General features: G+C 38.7%; 1 protein-coding gene across 7 annotated transcripts in view; it reads right to left on the bottom strand.

Annotated features, from left to right (window-relative positions):
- GDPD4 (glycerophosphodiester phosphodiesterase domain containing 4) overlaps nt 1–15,913 on the bottom strand; it is a 174,253-nt gene that overhangs the window by 123,565 nt on the left and 34,775 nt on the right. For all 7 annotated transcript variants that reach the window (XM_053203733.1, XM_027039609.2, XM_053203731.1 and 4 more), the window contains exon 4: nt 473–566. In XM_053203733.1, coding sequence (XP_053059708.1) covers nt 473–566 — 94 coding nt within the window. The remainder of the gene's footprint in view (nt 1–472; nt 567–15,913) is intronic.

Genomic DNA, 15,913 nt, shown 5'->3' on the forward strand with positions numbered 1-15,913 from the left:
TCTTGAGGACTAGCATTTGCACAATAGGATAGGTTTGACAAACTACCTAATTTGTAAGGCCAAGGAAGACTGGTTCTCAGGAGATTAAATATGAAATGAGATAGCTCAACATGTAAAGGTACAGCTAATGTGAATCTGTTGAGTGTTGAAAATAACAACATTGAATGAACCATAAAATAGGCCATGAAATAAGACTAGAAAAAGGATGTTCTACTACCCTTTCAAAGGGAAGATTTTAAGACAGATCCTCTAGTAGAACAAGCCTTTTTTTCCTCCATCCATCCCTTGTGCCTAAGATTCAAATAGCTAATATAAACTCCAACTCTGCTAATACAAGAGTAATCTTGGGTTCTGAAGACTCCCGGCACCAATTGGATACCATCCTAGACAGGAGCACCTCATGAGGCTACTTGGGAAGAGAGTAGGGGAAACATGAAACATTACTCAACAACAGCAATGAAACACTACTCACCACCAGCAATGAAGAGTAGGCACTCAGGATCCCAAATAAACTCAGCAAAACAATGGACCAAAAGAACCAGTATCCTGTACCTAGAAAAATGACCCTGCAAAAATGTGTTTCAATTCTTAAAATATAGCAGCAATAAGTAGTGTCTGTGTCAAGGGTAGGGAATAAGACTGGACTAGATGAGGCTTAGGGAAATGGAAGGAGGTAAGAGAAGAAATCTGAGAATAGATCTGTGAAGAGCTCTGGAGATATTTAGTTGAAAGTTTTAACTTTATCCTATAGGCAACTGGGTACTTTAGTGGGGTTCTGTATAAGTGGTATGATTTTTTTTAATTATTTAGAATATATACTCAAAACTTATGTCCTCTTTTAAAAAAAGCAATAGAATAATACAGAAATTCTGCAATGTCAAAAGAGAAAAAGCCATCCATAAGTTCACCACCTTAATAAAATTAATGTTTTCTGGGGCGCCTGGGTGGCTCAATCAGTTGAGCGAATGACTTAATCTTAGGTCATGATCTCACGGTTTGTGAGTTCGAGCCCTGCGTTGGGCTCTGTGCTGACAGCTCAGAGCCTGGAGGCTGCTTCTGATTCTGTGTCTCCCTCTCTCTCTGCCCCTCCCCCACTCATGCTCTGTCTCTCTCTGTCTCAGAAATAAACATTAAAAATAAATAAATAAATAAATAAATAAATAAATAAATAATAAAATTAATGTTTTCCATTTTGGCATGTTCCCTGCCCATTTGCACGTATGTTTTCATATATAGCTGCAATCACAGCCACCATATTAACTGCTCTATGCTAGAGCTAAGATATTTGGGCCCTTTAAAAGCAGTGTGGAGGTTCCTCAGAAAATTAAAAACAGACCTACCCTATGACCCAGCAATAGCACTGCTAGGAATTTATCCAAGGGATACAGGAGTACTGATGCACAGGGGCACTTGTACCCCAATGTTCATAGCAGCACTCTCAACAATAGCCAAATTATGGAAAGAGCCTAAATGTCCATCAACTGATGAATGGATAAAGAAATTGTGGTTTATATACACAATGGAATATTACGTGGCAATGAGAAAAAATGAAATATGGCCTTTTGTAGCAACGTGGATGGAACTGGAGAGTGTGATGCTAAGTGAAATAAGCCATACAGAGAAAGACAGATACCATATGTTTTCACTCTTATGTGGATCCTGAGAAACTTAACAGGAACCCATGGGGGAGGGGAAGGGAAAAAAAAAAAAAGAGGTTAGAGTGGGAGAGAGCCAAAGCATAAGAGACTCTTAAAAACTGAGAACAAACTGAGGGTTGATGGGGGATGGGAGGGAGGGGAGGGTGGGTGATGGGTATTGAGGAGGGCATCTGTTGGGATGAGCACTGGGTGTTGTATGGAAACCAATTTGACAATAAATTTCATATATTAAAAAAAAAAAGGTATTTGGGCCCTTTAAAAACAGTTCGAATGTGTTCTGTTCCTTAAGTATGTTATGAGAGAAAGCTGCTAATAATATGCCAAGAGAAACAGTGTTATTCTGGTCTACGTATTATATGTCAAATAATTTGAACTCATTTCCAAATAACAGGAATTACCTTCTCTTCATATAAAACCTGGAGAAATTATAACTTAATAATATAAAAATTTAGATTAGTGAACATATAACCACATTAAAATCAATAAGGGAAATTCTCTTTCCTCACAGGCTTTAAGACACATCAAGAACAAAGAAACAGGCAATCAGCCATCCTAGTGAGAGCTATCCCAAATCAAGACACTGGGAATAGTACTCTGTAGAATATGAACTCACAACTAGAAATCCGAAAGCATCAAATAATGTCAGCAAATGAATTCAATAAAGCCAACAAACAAAAAACTTGCACTTAAGAAAATATAATGGCACAATCAGAAAAGAATCACAAAATAAATATATTTAAGATGTTTAGAGAAATAAAGGAAGGACTAACATCCATGTAACAAGAATATAATGCTTTGGGGTTTTCAAAAAAGATTTTAAGTAATCTCTACACCCAAAATGGGGCTTGAACTTACAACCCCAAGATCAAGAGTCACATGTTCTACTGACTGAGCCAGCCAGGTACCCCAAGAATATGATGTTTCAATATGAGCACAGGGATAATAAAAAAAAAACAAAGTTCTTGGGGAAAAAAATGAAAGATGGACTTAGTATCAGTCTAGATACAGCCAAAGGATTAATCAAACAGCTTAACCAAGAAGCAACACCAACTTCGCTTTCAAATGAGAATGGAAAGTTAAGGTTTGCCATTTAATGGCGCCTCTACCTTTTCTAATCATTTCCCTGGCTACATTAGATTTTTTCTTTTTTTTTACTTCCTTTCAATCTTATTTTGTATATTCAATCACACATAAATATTATTAGTTCAATTCATCTGCTGTGAACTTCAGGCAAAGGAAGAGCTGTGGTTTTATTTCTCTCTCTCCCTTTTCTACCTCTTCCTGTCCCATTAATCTGTACTCATTCTTAGTGGTGGTGTGTGCATGTGGTGGGGGGAGATAACAAAAGGGAGTGAGAAGAATGAAAAGGAGTTAGCTTAAGTGACTGCCTACACATCAGTGGAACTTAAAAAAGGAAGTCTTTCTTGGTCATCACTCCTTTAATCTGCAAATATACAGTTGCTGGGAATATACAGTAGGCTCACTCCATATGGATTGTCCAATGCAGGCTTCTTCTGACTTAGTGTTTTCAAGCAGTTTTCTCCCTGCTCTGGGCCATTTGCTTTATATCCCGTTAGCAGCATAATCACATCCCCCTTTTAGATGGAGGCCTTCTCATTCAATACAGAAAGACTTTTTAGGGCAGACTAGTCAATGCAGCCTCCTCACCTAAATCCACATTTGCTGCACCAATGCTTAAAGAGACCTTCCAGGACCCCTTCTCTGTTTTCCCATAGCTGCAAGATGCAGCTTTCTTGTACCTTCCCCAAATACATTTCCTACATACCACAATGCTTTATATTAGTCCCACCAATTTATTGTCAGCTGACAGTAATTCTGAGGGGGAAAAAAAGACACATTGTGGTGAGGCATTCACATAACTTTCACATAACATAAGGAATGGGGAGACATGTCTAACCCCACAACATACATGGGGGTAAAGGGAAGTGATAGTTACCCCATCAAAAATTCTGCTCTAAAAGGGAATAACAACTAAAAAAGCTTGATGATATGTTCTTTAAAATCTAAATGAAGGCATCAGGGAGCCAATAAGCAGTGAGGAACTATGGAACCAAGATCCAAGTAAGAGAGGAAAATCCACAATACATAACTTGTCATTTGGGTGATTTTTCTCTAGAAGAAGTGGCTGAGATAGAGACATCTTGCAGGGCTAGGAGGACAAAAATATGGGGAGGGTAATCTGCTAGACACTATACACTTTGATTTAGGACCTTCTAGGGCTAAATCTTAGGAGTAAGCACAAACCAAAAATAGACTGCTTCTGGGGGACTGAATCATAGCTTTCAACAATTTAAGTATATAATATTGAATTAAGGTGAACAGGATTTGCTAATACACCTAGGTATTTGTCAGAGTAACTGAGAGGACATAATGTAATTCAAGGTCTCAAATTACCTATACAACTTATTATATACAATACTGCACTCAAGCAAAACAATCAGTCATGCTAGGATAGGAGACCACATTAGTGAATGCCTAAAGAGATGACAACACAAAAAGATCTCTGGCATATCTAGGTAAGAAAGGTATTAGACACAGACTTCTAAATAAATATCCCTAAAATGTTTAGACTGTGACAAAATTAAGAATTTCAGTATAGAACTATTTAAAAGGAGACCAATTTAAAAAAATAAAAGAATTTGTTAAACAAAGAATAGGTCAGAAAAAAATATCAAGAATGAAACAGAGACACACGAACAAATATACAAAAAATAAAGAAAAGTAAGACACTTGGGGATAAAGAAAGGAGGTCTAATATACATAAAATTGAAGTTCCAAACGTAGAGGTGATAAAAAATTGAGTAAAAACATCTGAAAAGAGAGTGGCTGAGAACTTCTCCAAAATGATTAAAATATTTTATTGGTCTGGGATCAGTCAGTAAAGGATTTACTATAGGGATCAGACCTTATGCTGTTATAGAAGCCACTAGAGAAGGCTATATAAGTCTGTTACATCTGCTCTGATATTTGGCCTAAAGTTGCTAGAACTCAGGCCAGCAGTCGGGAAGGAAAACTGAACCTGACATATGAGAGAACTAAACTCTACAATGAGCAACTGGAACCCACAAGAACAAACTGAAACACATGAGGGTAAACTGAAACCCATGTGGACACACACAATGGAACCTGTGTCTGTCTTTCACTGGGTCAAGCACTTAGCTAAGCTAGTCCAGGGTACTGCTGCCTCAACATCCATTTTGTTTGGGCAAGTGGGCTGCAAGGAACTTAAACTGACATTAGCCCCCTCAGAGAAACACATGCCCTATACAGCATCCCAGAGTCACAAGCAAATATAAATTCCTGATAGGACTCCCCCAACATGTTGCCCTTGGGATCAGATTTCCTCTGCTCCCTGGCACCTGTATGCCTTATGTGCCCCTTAGATATGACTCTCATGGGGCTTACCAAACTCCTGCTCTTTTAGTTTGAATTGACCAATCTGGTCCTAGCCCAGTAACCACTCCATCCAAGGACACTGATAAAGGCATGTGCCTAAGTCATGCCTCTCTGTCTAAACTCTGCCTTGACCTTCCATGTGCCCCCTTGAGGTGTGCCATGTACATCCTCTAGTACCTATAAGTAATAAACTTCTCTCTTTTGATTTCTCTTGTGGCCTGTTGTTGAACCACCACTCACTACTGTTGTTGCCTTGACTCATGATCCAGCACCCTGTGCTCCACAGAAAAGAATGTTAATTTAGCAAAGTTACAATACACTGCCTCCAACCTTGATGATAAGAATGACCTGTAGAAAAAGTTGGTGCCTTTGGTCATTGAGCTGCACACTTATATGGCCTAGGACACAGAGAAACTAAAAAAGAGATGGCAGGATTAGGGAGTATGTAGGCCAAGGTAACACCCCATGCCCCAGCATGAAGGCTGCCATAATGCCTGGGCACATCAGTGATCTTGAGATTATAAAACAATGGCTGCTGATTCACTTCCCACATGCAAATTTTATGCAACTTTCTCGTGTACCTAATCCTAACCCAATCCTATACTGGCAACAGAATTCTTAGAAATGTAGTTTCAGTTTAGCAGTCCCAGATAATATAGGATCACAGCCCACTCATGGTCAACTTGGAATCCATACACACCTCTACTAACTACTCTTATTTTCTAATATGATGCAATGATCTCTCATAGAACCAAAAATACACCAATCCTCTCTCCAAAAGAGGTTAGAGTTCTCACCACAGGGTGATGGTTATACCTCCAGTTTAAGTACTGATATATATGATTAACTACTATTGACACACCCTATTATGAAAAAAGAGAAAAATGTGTGTGTATGTATGCATACATACATACTATATATGTATATACATATACATATACATATACATATACATATACATATACATATACATATATATATATTGAAGGAGGGAAGGAGAGAGGGGCAAGCAGAATTCTGGCCCCCATGAATTCTGTCCTCTGGTGTCACACCAGTGATGATATTATATTAGATGGTAAAAGGAACTTTGCAGACGTAATTAAGGTTACTAAACAGCTGACTTTAAAATAGGGAGATTAACCTGGATTATCTGGGTAAATCCAGTGTTATCACATGAACTCTTAAAATCAGAAGGGGAGGGCATAAAAGGAAGTAAGAGAAATGAGAAAGAAGAACTCAGAAATCTGAAGTTTAAGAGGACTTGACACACAGTTCTTAGTTCTGAAGATAGAGAAGGTCACAAGCTAAAGAATTCACTGGCTTTGAGAAGGTGAGAACAACTTCCATCTGACAACCACCAAAGAAAGGGCACTTCATTCCTACAATGAGAAATACATGGATTCTGCCAACACTGAATAAACCAAGAAGTGGATTCTCACCCAGTCTACACATAAATGCTCAGGCCAACTAGCACGTTGATTTCAGTATTATAAGATCCTAAGCTGAGTACCCAGCTGAGCATGACTGACTTCTGACCTACAAACTATAAGACAATAAACAGATATTGTTTTAGGCCACCCAATTTTCAGTAGTTTGGTATAGTAACAATGGTAAAACTGCCCATAAAACTTACTTGTGACATTAGAAACTGTGGGAGCACACTCATGTATACAATTTCTATTTGATAATGGACTATTTAGTGAGAATTCTGCTTGCTGCTGAGTATGTTTCTTCCAACTATGCATTCCAAAACTAGAGAAATAACCATAGAGTGGGATTGGGATGTGCTAGACCCACTATGGAAATGGACCTCAGCCAGGAGGAGGGGCCAAGATGGCAGAGCTGCATGGAACTTTTTTCTCCCTCTCTTGTCCCTGAAATACAGCTAAATCAACACCAAACCATCTTATAAATGGTTTGCAAATAGTTTCCAAACCTAGAAAACTGATTTGAGGATTAACACAACGATCTGCACAACTTGAACCACAGAACTCAGCAGGTACGTGGTGTGGAGAGGTGAACTGGGGTAAAGAGAAGCCACAGAGGGTAGAGAGCTGCTTTTGCTTGAGGAGAAAGAACAGAGACGGGGGGAAAGTACAGGAAAAGCACTCCCTTACCCCACAAAAGCAGCTGGAGAGAAAGAGAAAGAGTGGACGGAACAAAAAAGAAAGGAGAAAGGGACTGCAAGGGGCTAAACAAAAAAAGAAAGAAAGGAGAAAGGAGAGGGTTTGAATTCCATTAAGATGCTATAAACAGGAGAGCACGGAGCTTGAAACTCCGCAGCTCAATACTGGCAGAGCTCTGGTGGGAAGAGCTAATCCTCAGGAGCAGTGAAGTCCAAGGGGTCCTCAGGCCATACGGGGAGAGGTAGTTCCCCTGTTGGGAGGACGTTTGGTACAGGCTATGTGGCCTCCCCACAGGCAAAGGTCCCAGCGGACCCCAGACAACAGCCACATTTGCTGGTGTTGGAACAAGGATGTTAGGGGTGAAGTCTGGTGCCAGATGGGTGTTGTGATTTACCATAATCCCTGAAACGCTGCTGCTACACGATCACACGTATTTCTGGGGTGGGCTAGCACCCAGCCATAGTCTCTGGACATCTGCAGCACGACAGTCACACAAACATACCAGGGGGCTGGCCAGCACCCAGCCAGTGCGCAGCGAGACCCTCCCCTAGAGGGTCTGAGCAAGTCAAAGCTGCAGGACCCTCAGAAGTGAAGGGTTTGGAAACACAGCCCCATCTTAGATAAAACTCAGAAGGGAGGTGCCAGCTGGCAGGTTGATGGCTTGGTCATGTGCAGCATAGAAGTGGGGAGTGGACGGAAACTCTTGCTGATTGCTGGTCAGCAAGAGTATAGAATTCTGATACTAGAGACTAGGTAGCTGGGTGACACCATTTTCTTTTCTTTTTTTAATGTTCGTTTATTTTTGAGAGAGAAAAAGAGAAACAGAGACAGAGCATGAGCGGGGGAGGGGCAGAGGGAGAGGGAGACACAGAATCTGAAGCAGGCTCCAGGCTCTGAGATGGCAGCACAGAGCCCAATGCAGGGCTCAAACCCACGAACTGTGAGATCATAACCTGAGCCAAAGTTGGATGCTTACCCAAATGAGCCACCCAGGCGCCCCTAGGTGATGCCATTTTCACCCCTCCTGCACATGCACATACACGCCTACACATGCCACAACAATCCATGCCAGTAAACTAAGCAGTGACGTCTCGGGGAGAATGGAGCCGCTATACCAAGCCCTGTCCAACTGGGCCAATCATGCTAGATGAACACCACAAAATCTCTCTACCTGCTTAGTTTACAGACTATAAAGTGCTTCATAGTTTGACTTCTAGGGGAAAGTGGATGTAATTTCAATTGTATTCATCCTGTTTACTGGTACATCTACTCAATTTTTTTTCTTTTCTCATTCTTGAATACAGAATTTATTTTTATTTTCCATTTCTATAAAAGGGATCTTTCTTTAATTTTTGTACTTTATTTTTTACTTTTTAATAAATTTTTTAAATTCTATTTTACTGTCATCATTTCATTTTATTCTATTTTATTGTATTGATTTTCTTAAATTTCAAACATTTCCATTTCTTTTTCCTTTTCTTTTCATTTCTATTCTGTCAAACTTCTTTCAAAACCAGGCCAAGACACACCTAGGAATTAGCATCCTTTATTTGATTTTTTGTGTTGTTTTTAATTTCTATTTAAATTTTTTTTTATTTTATTAATTCTTTTTCTTCCTTCAAAATGATGAAATGGAGGAATTCACCCAAAAAAAAAGAACAGAAAGGAATGACAGCCAGGGACTTAATCAATACAGGTACAAGCAAGATGTCTGAACCAGAATTTAGAATCATGATAATAAGAATACTAGCTGGGGTTCAAAATAGCATAGAATCCCTTTCTGCAGAGAATAAAGAAGTAAAATCTAGTCAGGACAAAATTAAAAATGCTATAATCGAGCTGCCATCTGGAATAGATGCCCTAGCGGCAAGGATGGATGAAGCAGAGTGGTGAATCATCAATACAGAGGACAAACTTATGGAGAATAATGAAGTAGAAAAAAAGAGGGAAACTGAGGCAAAAGAGAATGATATAAGAATTAGAGAACTCAGTGACTCATTAAAAAGGAATAACATCCGAATCATAGGGGGGTCCAGAAGATGAAGAGAGAGGAAAAGGGGTAGGTTTATGTGAGCAAATAATAGTAGAAAAGTTTCCTAACCTGGGGGAAGACACAGAAATCAAAATCCAGGAAGCACAGAGAACTCCCATTAGTTTCAACAAAAACCAACCATCAACAAGGCATATCATAGACAAATTCACAAAACACTCAGGCAAGGAAAGAATCATGAAAGCATCAAGGGAAAAAGAATCCTTAACCTACAAAGGAAGACAGATCAGGTTTGCAGCAGACCTATCTACAGAAACTTGGCAGGCCAGAATGGAGTGGCAGGATATATCCAATGTGCTGAGTTGGAAAAATATACAGTCAAGATCTTTATCCAGCAAGGCTGTCATTCAAAATAGGAGAGATAATAAGTTTTCCAAACAAAAACTAAAGGAGTTTGTGACCACTAAACCAGGCCTGCAAGAAATTTTGAGGGGGATTCTCTGAGGGGAGAAAAGATGAAAAAAAAAAAAAAAGACCAAAAGCAACAAAGACCAGAAAGGACCAGAGAACACCACCAGAAACTCCAACTCTACGGGCAACATAATGTCAATAAATTTATATCTGTCAGTACTCACTTTAAATGTCAATGGATTAAAGATCAATCAAAAGACATAGGGCAACAGAATGGATAAGAAAACAAGATCCATCTATATGCTGTTTACAAGAGACCCACTTTAGACCTAAAGACACCTTCAGATTGAAAGTAAGGGGATGGAAAACCATCTATCATGCTAATAGTCACCAAAAGAAAGCTGGAGTAGCCATACTTATATCAGACAATCTAGATTTTAAAATAAAAACTGTAACAAGAGATGAAGACAGGCATTATATCATAATTAAGGGATCTAGCCACCAAGAAGATCTAATAGTTGTAAACATTTATGCTCCAAATGTGATGACACCCAAATATATAAATCAATTAATCACAAACATACAGAAGCTCACTTCAACACCCCACTTACAGCAACGGACAGATCATCTAAACAGAAAATCAACAAGGAAACAATGGCTTTGAATGACACACTAGACCGGATGGACCAGATGTATTCAGAACATTTCATCCTAAAGCAGCGAATATACATTCTTCTCCAGTACACATGGAACGTTCTCCAGAATACACCACATATTGGGACACAAATCAGCCCTCAACAAGTACAAAAAGAGTGAGATCATACCATGCATATTTTCAGACCACAACACTATGAAACTTGATATCAACCACAAGAAACAATTTGGAAAGATAACAAATACTTCAAGACTACAGAATGAATCCTACTAAAGAATGAATGTGCCAACCAAGACGTTAAAGAGGAAATTTAAAAGTACATGGAAGCCAATGAAAATGATAAAACCACAGCCCAAAACCTCTGGGACGCAGCAAAGGCAGTCATTAAGGGGGAAGTATATAGCAATCCAGACCTTCCTAAAGAAGGAAGAAAGGTCTCAGATACACAACATAACCTTACACCTTGCAGAGCTGGGAAAAGAACAGCAAATAAAACCCAAAACAAGCAGAAGATGGGAAATAATAAAGATTAGGGCAGAAATCAATGCTATCAAAACCAAAATAAAACCCCAAAAAACAAAAAACAAAAAAACCCAGAACAGATCAATGAAACCAGGAGCTGGTTCTTTGAAAAAATTAACAAAATTGATAAACACCTGGCCAGTTTGCTCAAAAAGGAAAAGGAAAGGACCCAAATAAAATCAAGAATGAAAGAGGAGAGATCACAACCAACACAGCAGAAACACAAACAATAAGAGAATGAGCAATTATATGCCAATAAAATGGGCAATCTGGAAGAAATGGACAAATTCCTAGAAACATATAAACTACCAAAACTGAAACAGGAGCAAATAGAAAATCTGAACAGACCCACAACTAGTAAAGAAATCGAATTAGTAATCAAAAATCTGCCAAAAAACAAGTCCAGAGCCGGATGGCTTTTCAGGGGAATTCTATAAAACATTTAAAGAATAGTTAACGCCTATTCTTTTGAAGCTGTTCCAAAAAATAGAAATGGAAGGAAAACTTCCAAATTCATTTTATGAAGCCAGCATTACCTTGATTCCAAAACCAAAGACCCCACTAAAAAAGAACTACAGACCAATTTCCCTGATGAACATGGATGCAAAAGTCCTCAACAAGATACTAGCTGACCAGATCCAAAAATACATTAAAAGAACTATTCACCATTACCAAGTGGGATTTATACCTGGGATGCAGGGCTGGTTCAATATCCGCAAAATAATTAACGTGATTCATCACATCAATAAAAGAAAGAACAAGAACCAAATGATCCTCTCCACAGATGCAGAGAAAGCATCTGACAAAATATAGCATCCTTTCTTGATAAAAGCCTTTAAGAATGTAGGGATAGCAGGATCATACCTCAAGACCATAAAAGCCATATATGAAAGACCCACCACTAATATCAACCTCAATGGGGAAAAACTGAAGAGCTTTACCCCTAAGATAAGGAACATGACAGGGATGTCCACTCTCGCCACTGTTCTTCAACATAGTATTGGAAGTTTAGCCTCAGAAATCAGACAACACAAAGAAATAAAAGGCATTCAAATCAGCAAGGAGGAAGTCAAAGTTTCACTCTTCACAGACAACATGATACTCTATACGGAAAACCCAAAAGATTCTACCAAAAAATTGCTACAACTGATCCATGAATTCAGCAAAGTTATAGGATTTAAAATCAATGCACAGTAGCCGCTCTGGAAAAGTGTGGAGGTTCCTCAAAAAATTAAAAATAGAACTACCCTATGACTCAGCAATAAAACTACTAGGAATTTACCCAAGGGATACAGGAGTGCTGATGCATAGCGGCACATATACCCCAATGTTTATAGCAGTGCTTTCAACAATAGCCAAATTATGGAAACAGCCTAAATGTGCATCAACTGATGAATGGATAAAGAAAATGTGGTTTATATACACAATGGAATACTACTTGGCAGTGAGAAAGAATGAAATCTGGCCATTTGCAGCAACGTGGATGGAAGTGGAGGGTATTATGCTAAGTGAAATAAGTCAGTCAGAGAAGGACAGATATCATATGTTTTCACTCATATGTGGATCTTGAGGAACTTAACAGAAGACCATGGGGGAGGGTAAGGGGAAAAATAGTTACAAACAGAGAGGGAAGGAGGCAAACCATAAGCAACTTAAATACAAAGAACAAACTGAGGGTTGATGGGGAGTGGAGGAGAGGGGAAAATGGGTGATGGGCATTGAGGAGGGCACTTGGGATGAGCACTGGGTGTTATATGTAAGCCAATTTGACAATAAAGTATATTCAAAAAATAAAATCAATGCACAGAAATCAGTTGCATTCCTATATACCAACAATGAAGCAACAGAAAGACAAATCAAGGAATCTATCCCATTTACAATTGCAACAAAAACCGTAAGATACCTAGGAATAAACCACAGAGGTGAAAAATCTATATGCTGAAAACTATAGAAAGCTTATGAAAGAAATTGAAGAAGACACAAAAAAATGGAAAAAGATTCCGTGCTCCTGGATAGGAAGAACAAATATTGTTAAAATGTCAATACTACACAAAGCAATCTACATATTCAATGCAATCCCTATCAAAATAACACCAGCATTCTTCAAAGAGCTAGAACAAACAATCCTAAAACGTGTATGGAACCATACACCAAAGACCATACCAAAAGACCCCGAATAGCCAAAGCAATCCTGAAAAAGAAAACCAACCAAAGCTGGAGGCATCATAATCCTGGGCTTCAAGCTGTATTACAAAGCTGTAATCATCAAGACAGTATGGTACTGACACAAAAACAGACACTCAGATCAATGGAACAGAATAGAGAACCCAAAAGTGGACCCACAAGCGTATGACCAACTAATCTTTGACAAAGCAGGAAAGAATATCCAATGGAATAAAAGTCTCTTCAGCAAGTGGTGCTGGAAAAACTGGACAGCGACATGCAGAAGAATGAACCTGGACCACTTTCTTATACCACACACAAAAATAAATTCAAAATGGATGAAAGATCTAAATGTAAGACAGGAAGCCATCAAAATCTTCGAGGAGAAAGCAGGAAAAACCTCTTTGACCTTGGCCTCAGCAACTTCTTACTCAACAGGTCTCTGGAGGCAAGGGAAACAAAAGCAAAAATGAACTGTTGGGTCCTCATCAAAATGAAAAGATTCTGCACAGCAAGGGAAATAATCAGCAAAACTAAAAAGCAACCAACAGAACGGGAGAAGATATTTGCAAATGACACATCAGATAGAGGGTTAGTATCCAAAATCTATAAAGAACATATCAAACTCAACACCCAAAATACAAATAATCCAGTGAAGAAATGGGCAAAAGACATGCATAGACACATCTCCAAAGAAGACATCCAGATGGTTAACAGACACATGAAAAAATGCTCAACATCACTCATCATCAGGGAAATACAAATCAAAACCACAATGAGATAACCACCTCACACCAGTCAGAATGGCTAACATTAACAACTCAGGCAACAACAGATGTTGGCGAGGATGCGGAGAAAGAGGATCTCTTTTGCACTGCTGGTGGAAATGCAAACTGGTACAGCCAGTCTGGAAAACAGTATGGAGGTTCCTCAAAAAATTAAAAACAGAACTACCCTACAACCCAGCAATTGCACTAGTAGGTAATTATTCAAGGGATATACGTGTGTTGTTTCAAAGGGGCACATGCACCCCAATGTTTATAGCAGTGCTATGGATAATAGCTAAAGTATGGAAAGAGTACAAATGTCCATCAATGGATGAATGGATAAAGAAGATGTGGCATATGCATATATATATATATATATACACACACACACATACATACACTATACACACACACACACACACACACACACACACACACACACACACACCATGGAGTATTACTTGGGAATCAAAAGGAATGAAATCTTGCCATTTGCAACTACATGGATGGAACTAGAGGGCATTATGCCAAGTGAAATTAGTCAGAGAAAGACAAATATCATATGACTTCACTCATATGTGGAATTTAAGATACAAAACAGATGAACATAAGGGAAGGGATGCAAAAATAATATAAAAACAAGGAGGGAGACAAAATACAAGAGAATTAAATACAGAGAACAAACAGGGTTGCTGGAGGGGTTGTGGGTGGGGGGTGGGCTAAATGGGCAAGGGGCACTAGGAAGGACACTTGTTGGGATAAGCCCTGGGTGTTATACCTAGGGGATGAATCATTGGAATCTACTCCTGAAATCATTATAGCACTATATGCTAACAAACTTGGATGTAAATAAATAAATAAATGGACCTGAGCCAATTGCCATCTGTTACCTATCATCCAAAAAAGAAAGCCTTACTCTGACTAGTGAATCACAGTGGTGTTTTTACAGCTCCAGAAATTCATGTCAGTTCAGTGTCAGTGTCCATTAATTCCCCAAAAGTACAACCCCAATGCACAACCACCTTGGTAAATGGCCAGAGAGTCTTTGGGGGAAAAACTAGGAAGAAGACTGACAGAAGGAAGAAATACTTTTGGTCATGAAGCAAAGTCCTTCTGCAAGGCCTTCTCTTCATTCAAGGGCCAATTTATTTGGTAAATGAATAAAACTGAGAGCAGGCAAACAACAGAAAAGATGAACAAAGCTAAAAGTTGAATCTTTGAAAAGGTAAAATCAACAAACCTTTAGCGAGACTAACCAAGGAAGAAAGCAAGGACCCAAATAAATAAAATTATAATGAAAAGGGAGACATTCCAATCAATACCACAGAAATGAAAATGATTGTAAGAGACTGCTACGAACAACTATATGTCAACAAACTAGACAGCCTAGAAGAAATGGATAAATTCCTAGAAACATACAATCTACCAAAATGAATCATGAAGAAATAGAAAATCTGAACAGATCAATATTGAATGAGGAGACTGAATTAGTAACCAAAAACCTTCCAACAACGAAAATCTTGGGACCAAGACTGCTTCCCTAGTGAATTTTACCAAATATTTAAAGAATTAATACTGATCCTTCTCAAACTCTTCCCAAAACTGAAGAGGGAAAACACTCCCAAACTCATTTTACAAAGCCAGAATTACCCTGATATCAAAGCCAGATAAGGGCACTACAAGAAAAGAAAACTACAGGCTGATATCCCTGATGAATATAGATGCAAAAATTCATAACAAAATATTAGCAAGCCATGGGTCGCCTGGGTGGCTCAGTCGGTTGAGCCTCCGACATCAGCTCAGGTCGTGATCTCACAGTTCGTGGGTTTGAGCCCCATGTTGAACAGCTCGGAACCTGGAACCTGCTTCAGATTCTGTGTCTCCCTCTCTCTCTGCCCCTTCCTCACTTGTGCTCTCTCTTTCTCTCTAAAATAAACATTAAAATTAAAAAAAATTTTAAACAAAATATTAGCAAGCCAAATTCAATAGCACATTAAAAAGATCATATACCATGATCAAGTGAGATTCATCCCAGTGATGCAAGGATGGTTCAACATATACAAATCAATAAATGTGATACATTACATTAACAGGATGAAAGACAAAAATCATATGATCATCTCCATAGATGAAAAAAAGAGCACTTAACAAAATTCAACACCTACTCATGATAAAAATTCTCATGATAAAAATTCTGAGTGGGA

Source organism: Acinonyx jubatus, chromosome D1 (assembly GCF_027475565.1).
Source record: "Acinonyx jubatus isolate Ajub_Pintada_27869175 chromosome D1, VMU_Ajub_asm_v1.0, whole genome shotgun sequence".
Lineage (NCBI taxonomy): Eukaryota > Metazoa > Chordata > Mammalia > Carnivora > Felidae > Acinonyx > Acinonyx jubatus.